At 46.7% G+C, this 15,134-nt stretch overlaps 1 protein-coding gene across 1 annotated transcript in view; it reads right to left on the bottom strand.

Annotated features, from left to right (window-relative positions):
• Positions 1–15,134, bottom strand: part of DNAH14 (dynein axonemal heavy chain 14) — a 182,140-nt gene that overhangs the window by 17,987 nt on the left and 149,019 nt on the right. Inside the window, exons 65-74 of the mRNA XM_053913105.1 lie at positions 14,259–14,489; positions 13,861–13,982; positions 11,807–12,051; positions 9,608–10,029; positions 9,329–9,527; positions 6,322–6,537; positions 4,061–4,146; positions 2,838–2,994; positions 1,293–1,503; positions 437–539 (exon numbers count right to left, since the gene is read on the bottom strand). Of these exons, the coding sequence (XP_053769080.1) occupies positions 437–539; positions 1,293–1,503; positions 2,838–2,994; positions 4,061–4,146; positions 6,322–6,537; positions 9,329–9,527; positions 9,608–10,029; positions 11,807–12,051; positions 13,861–13,982; positions 14,259–14,489 (1,992 nt within the window). The remainder of the gene's footprint in view (positions 1–436; positions 540–1,292; positions 1,504–2,837; positions 2,995–4,060; positions 4,147–6,321; positions 6,538–9,328; positions 9,528–9,607; positions 10,030–11,806; positions 12,052–13,860; positions 13,983–14,258; positions 14,490–15,134) is intronic.

The following is a 15,134-nucleotide window of genomic DNA, read 5'->3' as shown; positions in this document are numbered from 1 at the left end:
GGAGATGAGGAGAAGTCACAGGACTTTTTATGCAACATTTTCAGCTTGCTTTCTGCCAGCCCCTTTGCAGACAATTAACAGTGAACTGTGACTCGGGGAGAGGCCATTGGGGGCAGGGGAGAGAGCTGGAGAAGCCAGGGCAGGGGGTGGCGGGGGTGGGGGCACACATTCCACACTGTGGTTTGTAACAACTGGAAGCCTAGGCAACCTTTTTGGGCAAACAAACATCTACACTGTGAACTGGGAGAGAGGAGGGATCTCGCCTGCTGCTGCTCTGGCGTCCCTCCTGGTCTGCGGCAGAGGGCTGAGCACGGAGTGCGAATTTAGCACACGAGCGTTAGCACTCCCTTCTTCATTCAGAATTATGAACGCAGGGTGATTTACATTCAAACACTGATCCTCAGTCAGTTTAGAAGCTGTTATTTTCTGTCCTTACCTTTAAACTCTTCTGAAGAACAGCAATCGGAAAGGAGGCGTCTGACTCTGAGCCCAACCACAGCCTAAACTCGGGGTCTACTGTCACATCTGGGCTGGTAAGCCTGCGAAACAAAAAATCAGGTATGGCCGTGAAACACTGAAACCAAACCAACATGTTCTAAGAATCACAGCATTTCAATGTTTTAAGGGATGTTAGAAATCCTTTTAATAATCAAAGATCTTATTGGACTATCCTAAGAACTTTCATGTTGCACAAGACTCATTAATTCTCATTTTAAAACACTAGTTTTGGGCCCTGACCAGTGTGGCTCAGTTGGCTGGGGGGCATCCTGCAAAGTAAAAGGTGGCCGGTTTGATTCCCAGTCAGGGCGCGTGCCTGGGTTGCAGGTTTGGTCCCTGGTTGGCGGGCGGGCGAGAGGCAGCTGGTCAACGTTTCTCTCCCTCTCCTTCTCCCTCCCTTCCCCTCTCTCTAAAAATAAATAAAATCTTTAAAAAACTAGTTTTTTGCTCCCCTAAGCACAAATGTGATATGCTCATCAAAAACTGGGGGTGGGGGAAGACAATTTAAGAAGAAAATGTAGAGTGCCTGTCGTCATATCTGGGACAACTGAGCATCAAAATGAATGGCAACAGTAACAGATTTCAATCCATTCAGTGCAACAGGAATCCATGAGTCCATACAGACAAACTGATACATAAATGGGGGAGAAGAAAATCCTTTCCTTGTAGTAGAATCATTCAATTAATCTGGAAGGAATTGCAGAGTTTGAAAGTCACCAGGGGCAAATACAGTAATAATTCAGTCAAAAATCATCAGCGGATGTTCAAACTAGTGGGTGAATCTTGTCACTTACGATTCCACGATCGTGCAAAGCGTTGGCATAAATGACGCTGCAAGGTGGCAGTTCTGGAGGAAGACCCACTGTTCTGCTCTGCCCAGAGCCTTCGCAATGAGGTCTTCTGCTTTAGCTGCCCGGCCGTGGCCCAGCGACAAGGTGGTCACGTGCTGCGTGGTTCCCTTTAACTCTTGTGCAAACTGCAGGAGAGTGTTGGTGAGGTTAACCCCTGCAGAGCAATGCAGAGAGGTCCGCACAACTGTAAACTCATTGGATTCCCTCTTAACAAATCCAATCAGCATTTTTGAGTGATGGTGGGAGAAGATGTAGATGTAGCGGTCACCTAGGTTTTCTAACCGATGGGGATGATGGCACCTACCTACAGCAGCCGCTCCTGGTTAAACTCTTCAATTCACCTGTCCCTTCCTCCTCTGTAGCTCACCCCCACTGTTTCCTGAGTGGGCTGTGTACCCGGCTAAAATGCTTTATTTTTAGCCTCTCTTGCTGCTAGCTACGGGCATCTAAGTTTTGTAAATAGGTGTCGGCAGCAAGGTTTGTTAACACTTGTGTGATTGTCCTTTCTCTCCATCCTGTTCTTTAGAACATGGATTCATGGTAGCTAGAGCTCTGGCTGCCACGCCGGGCTGTCTTCGAGAAATGGACACATGTATCACAAGCGTGTCGAGCACACAGCCAGTGCTTTACAGCACAGGGACACACACAAGGCCCGTGGGCCGAACCCAGCCCTCAGCCTTGTTTTATCCACCCGGCACCTTGTTTCCACCCGGCGGCAGCGCCGAGCCCCTTGCCCCTCCTTAAGGAGCAGTTACATTTATGCAGTCCTCAAGTGACATCCGGCCCTTTGAAGGCAACCGCAAGGCTGATGTGGCCCCTGGTGACAACGAGTTTGACACCCCTGCCACAGAAGGGTTTCAGCTGAGAAACCTCCACGTGCAGGCATTTGGGAGAAGATTTTTGCCCAAAATTCTTATACAGTTTCTTGTAAAGAACTGAAATTTGAAAATGGTGAATTCTAAACACATATTTGACTTGGAGATGAAGAAGAACAGAAGATGAACGAAGAAAATATTTTGCTTCGGGTCTGTAGATCAAAGACGAGAAAGAGAAAGAGAAAAGCATTTGGAGTTTTGAGGAATACAAGGGCTGGACCCGTATCAGCAGGACCAATTGCTGATAGCTTATTTTATAGCACATATTTTTCATGAGTCAATGTAACTAAAACAACTAATGAGTGCAAGGGAAATCGCAACTTTCTAATAAATAATAAGTGTTTGGGGATATTTTCTGCACAGAAAGAGTACGCTGATAAATTCTTCCATACATGTGAATCTCATACATGGGAAACCTCATTTCTCTTTGTTCTTTTACATTTTTAGAAAGGTCCATTCTTAAGATACTTTAAAATTTTAATCTGTCCCTTTCCCAAATGCTTACATAAGAATGGGAACATGTTTTAAACACAGAATGACCCGACACGGAACCCACTTCCCTGCGTCGTCTGACACATTTTGTCGTCGTCTCCCCCGGGAGCAGGCAGCTTACCGTGTGAGTGAATAAGCACCAGCGGGGTCCTGGCACTGGATTCTTTATATGACTCTTTCAAATTAAGTCCACTTCTGTAAACGTCTTGACTTCCTAATTTTTCAGTTATAAACATTCTCACTGCACTCTTTAACTGGTCTGGTCTAAGAATTTTTACCTAAAAAGAAAACCGGGAAGAAAGAGGGAAACACAGGATAAGGCGTGGGCGCCATCACCAGGAGACGCCATCACACGCGTGACCGCGCTCCTCCATCGCCACCGTGCTGCCGGCTCCCACTCCGCTCCACCCACCAAGCCGGCACTTATAAAAGTCCCCCACTGTCCTAATACTTAACCCAAGGACTTGTTTTCTGAGGGGCGGGGAGAGAAAGGGAAGATCGAAGAAATGGAGTTTTCTGTTGAGCTGTATTTGACTAGCTCTTTTCTGAGCAGCTACCGATAGTTCTGGAAATTGTCACTGTGCCCATATGCCCCATATTGTCATCTTCCCCTCTCTTCGCTGTCCAACAGGCTGTGGCAAAGGAGAGAGGGGAATAAACTAGATAAAGGCCTTGCCCCATGGAGCTCCGTGATATTGGTCGTCTCTGGATTGAACCTTCTTTCTAGTATCTTCTAACTTCATCTCGGGGGCACTCTCAAGTTCTGACTCGCACAGGTCAGACCCAGTTTCCAATATTCTGACTCAGTTTCCCTCTGTGTCCGCTCAGCACTTTATCAGCCCATGCCTTCTGACCAGGAGTTTGGAAAATAGGGTCACTTTGCTCCTAAAGTTTCTAGCTCACAAACCAAAAGGCCTGGCAATTACTGGGGGAAGGTAAGGTAGAATGGGCTTTGAAGTCCAGTGCATGGCTATCTCAAGAATCCACTCTGGCACGGCTGAGAAGCAGAGTGGGACGCATGCTTTCCAGGGGCAGGCAGGTCCCCCGAGGGACGGGGAGGAAGAGCTGAACGGTGCACGCTGAGTTTGTCCCCCGGATTACCCATCTTGTGAGTCCTTCCCCCTCTCTAGGGAGGAGTGACAGAGGGGACAGAGAGCTGCTGGAATGTCACTCTACCTGGATCCCCCCATGTACGGGACCCACTCTGGAGAGTAAGGTGCTTCCCCTAAACGGTGGCTGGTGAAATCGACGTTTTGCTGATATAGTTTTAGATTTGACGGGTTAGTTACTGACAAAGTGCTCGAAACATTTAGAATACCAAGACTGGCTCACAGCACATCTTACCAAAATAAGTCTTTGAAATGGGGTGAGTTTCTCCCAGGGGAAATTTACAGGTCTACATAATTCTTCATTTTCACTCAAAAGTTCAGCTGGATATAATTTAGAGAAAGAAACTGGGATTAACCACCAAATACTCTGGATCACTAAAAGATGCCACAAATGAACATTTTTGTTATAAAGTTGTGAAGCTGTATTTTAAAAACATGCTTGACTTCTTGCAAAGGGATCTTTGTTTCTACAGAATCTGCAGTATCACTAACTGCCCTTACAGTCGCAGAAGTGGCAGACACTAAGGTAGATTTAGTTTCGATTTGGCCCTGCTGACGAGGCTGTAGGGTGCCCTACCAAGATGATGGGCAGCTGAAGGACAAAAATGAGGAGCGAAGGGCAGAGCGAACACTTCAGAACCTGCTCCTGTGTGGGGTGTTTTCCTGATGAACACAGGGTGGAGCAGAAGGAGGTTACAGTCGTGAGTATGCAAAACAGTTTATTCTTGTATTATTATTTACTAATTATTGCATTATTTTCCATATGAACAACTGTAAACATACGTTTGCCCCACCCTGTATAAACTAATGACTTTAGAGGTTGGAGATTTATGTTCATAATCTACTTACAGGAAATGAGCATCAAATGAAAGTGCAACAAAACTGTCGAAGTTTTGAAAAACTTCATATTATAGGTGTATGTTTTTAATCCGGACCCCTCTCGGCGCGTGTGCAGACTCCTGCTGGTCACGCTCCTGCGGGGCGGGAAGTCCTCTGGTGCTCCTCACTAACCAGCGCAGGCACAGCTGCCCTTCCCGCCTCCCTCCCGCCTCCGTTTCCCCAATGTCTAGATACAACTTTGACAAAAGAAATAGCTTTTTTGATTATAACTAAAATAGGGGTGTTGATCTTTAAAAAAAAAATCCATGATACATTAAAATTATTTAAAAATTGATAAATGTGGGGTTATTTGAACAATAAAAAGAGCTTCACTTTAAAATCAGGTCAGTAAAAAGTTTCTTTAAATAAAAGATATTAGCCCATCTCATGGTGTAATACATGACGAATCCAAAGAGAACAGTGAAAATGCAACGAAATAAAACCGTAATGGCCCAGAGAGAAAACTCTAGGAGAGGAAGAGAACGTCTTAATCAGAACTGGAAAGCAAGAAGCTCTAAAAGAAAAAAAAAATAGACATAATCGACTATACAAACATTTAAACATTTGTGTGGTATGGATACTATGAACAAATCCAATAGACAGTAACAAATTTTGGAAAATACTCAAATGAAAAGGTTAATATTTTTTAACAAGACAAAAAGTTAATCATCTCTTAGACTGATAGGATTCTTACAAACGGACAAAAAAAGAGATAAACAATCAGTAGAAAACTGGGCTACGTACATGAATAGGCAACTCCGAATGGTCAACAAACACCTGAAAAGGTATTTTTTTAGCTAATAGGGAAAGTCAGATCAGAGCACTTGAAGCTTTTCAGATTGGCGACAGTTAAAAACGTCACCGCTCCTCCTGGAAAAGGGCGCACATAGATTGCTGGCGGGAGTAGAAATTATTGTGGACTTTAAAAAAAGAAAGCCTCCTGGCAGAAACTATTACCATAGAAAAAGTATACAAAAGCAGAGGAGATACGTGTCGCGATGTCCGTTTATCGCAACAGCGTAACCGGAAACACAGTTGGAGACTGTGGCAGAAATCTGGCAGAAAAACGGAGAAGACTGTGGGCGGGAGCAAACTAGGTGTGTCCCAAACTGGGGCGATGTGGGTGGGAGTGGCAGGGGAAGCGAGGAGGAGAGTTCAAAGTGGGGCGGGGGGAGAAAAAAGGAAATAATATGCTAAAAATAGCAAATCATTTAAAGTTCTGTTTCCTATGTAATTTAAAAAAACATACCTGCTTATATAAAAATAAAACACCTGTCCCATAAAACACACATCTGTTGTATTTGTAGGCCTGTTCAGATTCAGGAGCAAAGCTCGTGCGGTCTGAGGAAAGGAGTCGGGGGGCTTCCCTGCGGAAGCCTCGACTTCCATCAGGGTCTTCGTCAGCAATGACATTCAGGGCGACCATCTCACACGACTGTCACGAGGGTTAGAGAACGCAAGATGTCCAGCAACATGGTATCGCTCCTCCTCAATTTTTCACGATACAGGATATTGAACTCCACTTATAACTGGACCATCTTACACAGACATAGACGCAATGGACTTAGATGGAAACACTGGATGCTTGCTCACTTCCCCCCCCCCGTGATTTCCTACCTGCCTCCTGCAAAGCGTTTTCTGAAGGGAAGGGTGTGCTCATCAGAACGTAGACAGCCTCGCTGCTTCTGAAAGCGTCCCACTGCGGCGCGTTGGACAGCAGGGACTCGCACAGCAGGGCGAAGGGCTCCAGCCGGCTGCTGGCGTGCTGGCACTGCTTCCACCTGGGGCCCGAGAGCCACTGGAGGTGCCCACTCCTGTGCTTCTTGTACAAGCCTAGTGGGGAAGGGGGAGCGAGCCCGTTGGAGAGCTGGCCCTCACCTGTCCTTCTGCATCGCAAAGCAGATGCTCAGTAAACATCTGCTGTTGAGGAAAAGCTGTCTTGTGTAACAATTAGTTATATGAAGGGCGATTTCTGTATTGTGGTAAAAGCAGGAAATTTACCATTGTAACCATGTTAAGGGTACGGTTCAGAAGTGTTACGTATATTCATGTTGTTGTGAAACAGATATTTAGAACTTTTTCTGCAACACGGAGGCTCCGTACACATTAAACAACCCTTTTCCCCTCCGCCAGCCCCTGGTAATCACCACTCCGCTTTTTGTTCTTATCAATTTCACTTTCGCCACCTCGTGGCAGTGGGACCACACAGTATCTGCCTTGTCACTGGCCCGTTTCACTTAGCGTAATGTCCTCGTCTCATCCATGACGCGGCATGTCACAGGATTCCCTTCGTTAAGGCTGAATGCTATTCCAGTGGGTACGCACTACATTTGATTCCTCCACTTATCCATCAATGGGCGTTTTGGGACAACATGAAGCGTAACAACATCTGCATTGCAGGAACACCAGGAGGAGAAGAGGGAGACAGCAAGGGATCGAGAGCTATTTGAAGAAATAATGACAGAAAACTTCCCTAACCTGGAGAAGGGAAAAGACACATGAGTCCAGGAAGCACAGAGAGCCCTAAACAAGATGGACACAAAGAGGCCCACTCCAAGACACATCCTAATCAACACAGCAAAGATTAATGACGAGGGAATCTTAAGAGTGCACGTGAGAGACAGTTGATTACCTATAAGGGAGCTCCCGTGTGTCTGCTGTCTACAAGAGATCCACCTCAGAACAAAGGCACACACAGGCTAAAAGGAAAGGGATGGATAAAGAGATTTCATGCAAATGGAAAGGAAAAAAACCCTGGGGTAGCAACACTTGTATCTGAAAAAATAGTCTTTAAAACCAAGGCTATTTGTAAGAGACAAAGCAGGACACTAAGTAATGATAAAGGGAGCAATCCAACAAGAGGCTATTGCCCTTATGAACATTATGTGCCCAACAGGGGAGCACCTAAGCATGTGACCCAAATCTTGATGGACGTACAGGGAGAGACCGACAGTAATAGAGCCACAGTAGGAGATTTAATGCCCCAGTGGCATCGATGGACAGATCTCCCAGACAGGAAATCAACCAGGAGACGGCGGCCTTGAACGACACACTCCATCAGATGGATTTAGGTGATGCCTTCAGAGCAGTTCAGTCCGAAACAGCAGAACACACATTCTTTTCAAATGTACACGGGCCATTTAGATCAATGGAGCAGAACCGAGAACCCAGAAATAAACCCACGCCTTTACAGTCAAGTCACATTCGACAGAGGAGACAGAACATTCGAAGGGGTGAAGGCAGCCTGCTCAACAAACAGTGCTGGGAATATTAAAGGGGTGTGTGCTAAGCAAACGAAACTGTACCACACACAAGAATAAACTCAAAATGAATTAAAGACTTCAGTGTTAGACTCGAAACCATGAAAACCATGGGAGAAAGCATAGGCAGTAAAATCTCGGACGTTTTTCATAGCCGAGTTACCCGAGAAAACGGGAAGTAGGATATTGAAGTCTCTTACCATTACATTGTTGCTGCCGTCTCTCCCCTGAGGCCGGTCAGCGCTTGCTTCCCATAATCAGGAGTGCTGAGGGTTGGTGCGTAAAAATTAACAATGCATCTTCTTAATGAATCGACCCTTCTGTTATTATATAACGTCCTTCTCTGTTTCTTGGAACAGCTTTTGATTTCAAATCCATTTTTTTCTAATGTCAGTTTATCCACTTCTACTCTCTTTCAGCTACTGTTTGCTTAGGAGCTTTCCCCACCCTTTCGCTTCTGGCCTAGGTGTCTTTAAAGCTGAAGTCAGTCTCCGGTCCAGAGCACAGAGCTGTATTCTGGTTACCTCTGTCGGTCAGGGAGTTTAACCCGCTATGTTAATGACGGATGGGGAAGGGCTTACTACTGCCACTTCGTTGTGTTCTGTATGTCTTACCGCTTTCGTGTCCCTCCTTCTGTTTCTTACTGCCTTTGCATCTCACCGCCTTTTCTGGTAATTAACCACATATCCATCGATTCCCTTTGCACTTCCTGTTATATGTACTCTCTGGACTTGTTTGCGGTGACTAGACGTGGGTTCTCCCGGGAAACAGAACTAAGTGGATACATGTTGATCTCTCCGAGGAGATTTACTGCAGGAATTGGCTCACATGATCCTGGGGGCTGATCAGCAGTTGAATTGAAGGTCACCCTTCCCAACTTGGGTGGGCAAAATCCAATCTGCCAAGGGCCCAGCTGGAACACAGACTGAGAAAGGGCAACACCGCTCCCTTCCCTTGAGCCTCGCCTTCTCCTGAGTCTCAGCTCTGTAGACCCAGGACTCACCACGGCGGCGGTGGCAGCGTCTCTGGCTCTTGGGTCTGGGGGCTCTTGCTGACTCACACCTCTAGCTCTCTGGGGGCTCCAGCTTACAGATGACAGACCTTGGGACTACTCAGCCTCCATAATCATGTAGATTAGGATTATAATAATTATAGCAGCTGTCATTTATTCATTCATTCAAAAATTATTGAACCCCAATTATATGTCCAACAGTGTAGGGGACACAGTGATGAATGAGACTTGAACTCAAGCTGCTTTTGGTTTAATAAATACAAAAGCATTGCCTTGGAGCACCGCAGAAATCTTTCAGTGTTTTTCAGGGGGATGTATTTTTCCTAAATCCAGAGGAACTGCTTTTACTTACTGTCAAGTCTAGGCTGGGGCATCACACCTTTACTGTTCACCAATATGCCCGAGTATAAGAAGATGCTCCACTCTTTCTCCGAGAGCACCCCGAAGTCGTCCTGGGGTAGGCTTTCAGTAGCGTTGTTCCGCATGATCGTGGTGCAGAGCAGAAAGGCAAAGCAAAGTTTATGTTGATTAAACAGGGCTGAAGTGACCACCTGTGGGGAGAAACAACCGTTTCGTAAGCCCAGATAGAATGAATTAAGTTCACAAAGCTCCCATTTAAAGAATGTCTCACCTTCAAAATATTTGTCGTCAACACATCCACAGAATTTTTAAGATGCTTCTCTAAGGGATTTTTCTTGTGTTTTAACTTCGGTTCTTTGGAGAGTTTCATACCTTCCTGAGCTCTTTTCAGATGCATTTTCTCCCTTTTCAAGCTGTGTTCTTCCTGTTCTTTGCTCTGGGAGACGACGGAGGAGATGAACACCTGCCGAAACCAGTCGAGGGAGAACTGGTACATGTGCCCGAGGTGCGTGAGGCTGGCCACCACGAAGTAGAGCAGGGCGCCTCGGGTAGCAATCGGGAGGTAGGTTTTGCGTGTCGCTTGAATTTCACTTTCTGCTTTTTTGGTTGCCTTGATGCGCTTTGAAATTTCATTTGAAGTGATTTTGGATTGCCTTAAGAGGTCTATAATCTCCTCGTTATCTAATACACATCCTAAAAGCAAACAAAGATGGATTTCAAGAACCATTGCAATGTTAAATGGCAGTCTCCACACTCTTTGTGTAAAAGTGTTTACTGTCGGCTTTTTGTCGGTTTTGTTCTGGAGGTGAGCTCTTAAGTCAGGGGTGTCAAATTCATTTTCATGGGCAGGGGGTGGGGGCCACATCAGCCTCGCAGTTGCCTCCAAAGGGCCGAATGTAGAGCTCCTGGCCCCTAGTTAAGGAGTAGTTACATTTATACAGTCCGAAAATTACATTCAGCCCTTTGAAGGCGACCGCAAGGCTGATGTGGCCCCCGGTGAAAGTGAGTGTGACAGCCCTGTCTTAAGTGAAGGTAAGTCACGTTATGGTAAATTCGATTAACATCATACACGTCGCTCTCCCGACCCCCCTTCTCTTCCCTCTCTCACTGCAGTGACTGTGGGGTCTCTCTCTGTTGCATGCAGATGGTAAGTAGTCATTCCATCACGAGGAACACATTTCCACGGTGACCCACTATACACACAGACAACGAACATAAAACGCCCAGAAAAGAACAAGTGTACCGCTATTTCAGCTGAGGCACTCCGCTATTTTCTACAGGATTCTGGTTTTTAAACAAACGAAATTGATAGTGATCAACAAAATGGATTTCTCATCTCACGAATAGGGTGCCCTGATTTCTGGGAAGGGGAGAGGGGCCGGGGGTTGAACACTCACCAATGGTCAGTGATTTCATTAACCTGGGCTCCACAAAGCTCCCGAAGGACAGTGTCGGCGGGCGGCTGGGTCGGTGAACACGGATTTGGGAAGGCTGGTGCACTGGCGGGAGCCAGGGGGCTCTGCTCCCTCTCCCTAGACTTTGCCCTACGAGTTCCTTGCATTTGGCTGTTCTTGTGTTATGCTCTTTATAATAAACCAGCAATCTAGGGCGGATGGGTTTCTAAGCAATCAACCTAAGGAGGGGTTCAGACTTCCAGCCTGTCACCAATCTGTTAAAAGCCCAGGTGACAACTTGGGCTTGCGGCTGGCATCTGAAGTGGTGGGGGCAGGGAGCCGTCTCGCAGAACACAACACCTACCCTGCGGACTCGGACGCCATCTCAGGTGGAGAGTGCCCAAACCGAGCCGAAGGGAAGGACGCCAGCTGGTATCACGGTGCTTACTGGCAGGGGAGGGACACCCTCCACCATGTGGAAATTGGGCCTTCAGAACCCCTCTGAAGGGCAGATATATTTGTAATGCTTTTTATTTAGTTGTTGAGTTGTTCAGAAATTATATTGTTTCCATTTAAAGACTGTGGTTTCTTAGACATTTCCTGTGTTGAAGAGGAATGTAATTTCTGCCGCCACTTTAATAAACATCCCATTTTAACGGGATGCATATAAGTTGCTGGATTGTGTCCTTCTATAGTTATTAGTCCTTGGGGAAAACTTAGCCTTTCGGTCTCTGTAATCTAACTTGATACACAGAACGGATGTCAGGTGCCCGAAGGACAGGCACAGGGCAAGGAGGAAACGAACCAGCCTCTCCAAGATTTTTCTTGCAACTTACCCTGACTTTATGGTGGCAAGGGACCCACGACACAAAGCAGAGGCAGGCACTGAGGAACATCAAAATTCTCAGTGTTTTAATTTTAGGAACAGGGTGGTTCACCTACATTAATCGGCTATTTGGTGAACATTGAGACTTGGTAGTTGTGTTGCCAATGCAGCACAGAACTCAAACCTGCTCTGTGCCCTGCACAAAGGCACACGCCGAGGTCCCCCAGCATCACCACGTAGCTTGACTCACCTTGCGTGCTCTGAAGCAAGTTCAGCGTTTTTTCCTCCAGTTCTTCAAGAGTCGTAGCGTCGAGGGAAATGCTCTCCAGTAATTGGAAACGCTGGTTTTCCAAGTGGGGAACTTCGTGAGTCACCACAGTGGATAACAGTTGGTCCTGCAAACCTTGGAACGTGACCGTGAAGTTGATCATGGTAACAAAGTTATGAACGGATGGAGGAAAACTCGGGTTGTCTATTTCTGTGGAGATGTACAACCTGAAACGTGAGAAAGGCATGCCTTAGTCAAAGGATATATAGAGGAAGAAAGTAAACATTTACTTAATAATGGAACACTATTTCTCCTAGAAGGAAATAAGGTTAATTTTTAGTTATCCAGCCTGATACACGGGGAGGATCTCGGTTTATGCCATGTGAATACACTTGCTATTCATGACCTTAAAACACAGCCGTGCATGATGTCCACATGACGTCTGGTCAAAGCGTAAGGACAGAGGAAAGACAAAGGGTAAATATTAGGAGTTCTGACCTGCTGCCGGGTCAGGGTAAAAATCATGGTTTGCACCCGAGAAGGAAGCCAGTGGAGGGACTCGAGGAGAGGAGAGACGTGACTTGTTTTGACCAGGACTGTTCTGGCTGCCGGCGTGAGAGCAGCCTGTGCAGAGGGGGGCGTGGGCAAGAAGGAAGCTGGGGGCCGGGGTAAAATGTGAGAGACGGCGGTGCCAGTGGTCCGGGGCAGTCAGACGCTGCGTCTTGTTGAGTGGCCACTGCAACCCAACGCAGCAGAGACGACCCTCCTTCCTTGTCATACAGGGTGGAGTGGAGACTTAGGGAGGTTGGACACATTGCCCATGACACAGGGCCAGAAAGTGACCAAGGGGGACCTGTTGCCTGTCTGCCCTCCTACACAGGGGCCCCCACTCCCTTAAACCCCCAATCACACATGGGGGCCAGGCTGTCACCCCGGGAAGAGGCCACCTCCTCCGCATTTCTAGAGCTGTGGCTTCACCAAGCACCTAGTCCTCGGAGAGAAGGACAGAGCAGGCTCACACGGCGTTTCCCCAGCTGTGTTCCGCAGAACGCTCTCTTCTGGAGAGGGTTCACAACATAAAGAAGTTTTAAGTCCTGATGGGAAAGAATCTTGTTTAACTTTGTTTACCTCAGAGCTTTTAAAAAAAGAACTGGATCCCCTTTTGTGAGTGACATCTATCAAATCCTTAGAAATGTTGTTCCGCAGAACATATTTCGGAAGGAGGCTGGAGGAGAGAATTCTAAAGGAGCAAGAATTTGGCAGCCCAGCTCAAGGGAGAGGACCCAGCTGCCGGCAGGTTTGAGAATCAGAACCACGTGGTAATTGGCCAGTCTGCCTGAGCCCCTGAGAAACGCACCAGGCTAGGGACCGTTTAAATCATCTTCTAGTTCTCCTTGCTGGTTACTTGCTTACCTAGCAGCCTTTGGATTTATGAATTGAAGGAGAGAATGCACGTGCCCTACAACTCCAATGTCTTATCCCCCGGGAATTATATTTTTGTGGTTCAGTTTGACTCTACAACTGTGCTTTGTGAAGCTGCCTGGCAGCAGCAGAATTCCTGAGGCCCCTTACTGCCTGGAACAGGATACAATGGTTTTAACCGCGTAGACAAAAATCTCTCTTTTTCTTCTACATATAAAATATGGATTTTTGTAATGGAAGCAGAAGCTTTTCCTGTCCAAATGCAATGCTAGGCGAACAGATCAAATCCAACCCCTCTGGCTCGTGCAGGGCCAGGCTTCTGCTGGCCACCCTCCCCGCAGTTCCTGAAACTCTCTGTGGAGCCCACGGGTCTCATCAGGCACCGTTTGAAAACTACCGGTGTGCAACGACTTATAAATAAGACTCCTTTCTCTGTTCTGCAGAGTAATGAATAAGACACAAAAACTGGAAACATGAAAATAAAAGGAACATTCGAAACACAACCTCCCTTTTTCCTCCATGGGACGCTTATCAGGACTGAAACACAGACCTTTCAACATTATTGTCTCAAAAAAAAAATACAAACATTTGTCTCGCTTTCACTATGACATTACCTAAATTTGGAATTATATTCAATCTCAGAATCATCAACCCGAATGAAATGTTTTCCTCTTTTCTGATAGATAGCCTTCTTCAAAATCGCCTTTAAACCTGGAGCTAATGTTTCAGGGAGATTCTGAAAAACCAACAGACATGAATAAAAAATTCACCTTACGAAAAGCAGACAAGCTGAAAAGATACAGCTTTTAAAACATTGTAAATCTTGTTACTACGTGGACAACGGAGCCAGGAGGACCTGAGGGCTGGCCGCTGCCATCTCACCCTCTGTCTCTGTCTCCCACGGACAAAGGTGCCCGTCACTTACGTAAATCTCCCAGCCTCTGTGCTCAGTGCCCACAGCGTGGGTGTCCACTGGGCGGAGTTGGGGAACCCGGCCGTTGCGTACAGGTACCTGCAAGAGGACGCTGCCTCCTGATCTCATGGCTTGCTCGATTTTTTTGATGGAGCTGCCGTCCTCAGCGGAGAGCTCCTGGAGCCTCGGGCCTTCCATCTGACGGATCCAGCTGTACGCCTGCTTGTGGGGGTCAATGAGCAGCGGCCACTGCAGGCCATTCTTGATCAAGATGGCGTTCTCTGTCAGATACTGGCCGAGCGGCAGCCCCTGATGGTGCCATCGGCGGATCTGGAATGAAATCACTCACGTGTTCACCGTTTTGGTGAACTTCTGCACGTCGTCGGTACCCACAGGCTGTACCCGCCCATCAGCGGCTCAGTAGCCCAGATGGACTCATGGTACCCAGGTGCTTGCGTTCAAGCCACCCTCACTCGACTTAATAATGGCCCCCAGGTGTGAGAGTAGCGATGCTGGCCATTCAGAGAAGCCGTGGATGGCCTCCTTTCAGCGAAAAGGTGTCATTACACAGGAAAACCCCCAGTATTACAGGGCCCGGTACCATCTGTGGTTTCAGGCGTTCACTGGGGGTCTGGGACTGTATCCCCTGCTGATAAGGATCTATAGATCAATTTGGAAAAAATAGTCAACTTTAAAATATTGAGTGTTCCGACACATGAACACGGTATAACTCTTCATTTGTTTAGGATTCTTAAAATTTATCTCAAAAATATTTTATAGCTTTATTTCTGTAAGTTTTATACAACTTTCTGATAATTCATATATTTTTAAAAATATTTTGTTGATTATGCTATTACAGTTGTCCCATTCCACCCCCCCACTCCATCCTGCACACCCTGTCCCTCCCACATTCCTCCCCTACAGTTCATGTCCATGGGTCATACATATAAGCTCTTTGGCTTCTAAATTTCCTAC

This window comes from Desmodus rotundus, chromosome 10 (assembly GCF_022682495.2).
Source record: "Desmodus rotundus isolate HL8 chromosome 10, HLdesRot8A.1, whole genome shotgun sequence".
Lineage (NCBI taxonomy): Eukaryota > Metazoa > Chordata > Mammalia > Chiroptera > Phyllostomidae > Desmodus > Desmodus rotundus.
This window is presented reverse-complemented; position numbering and strand designations above follow the sequence as displayed.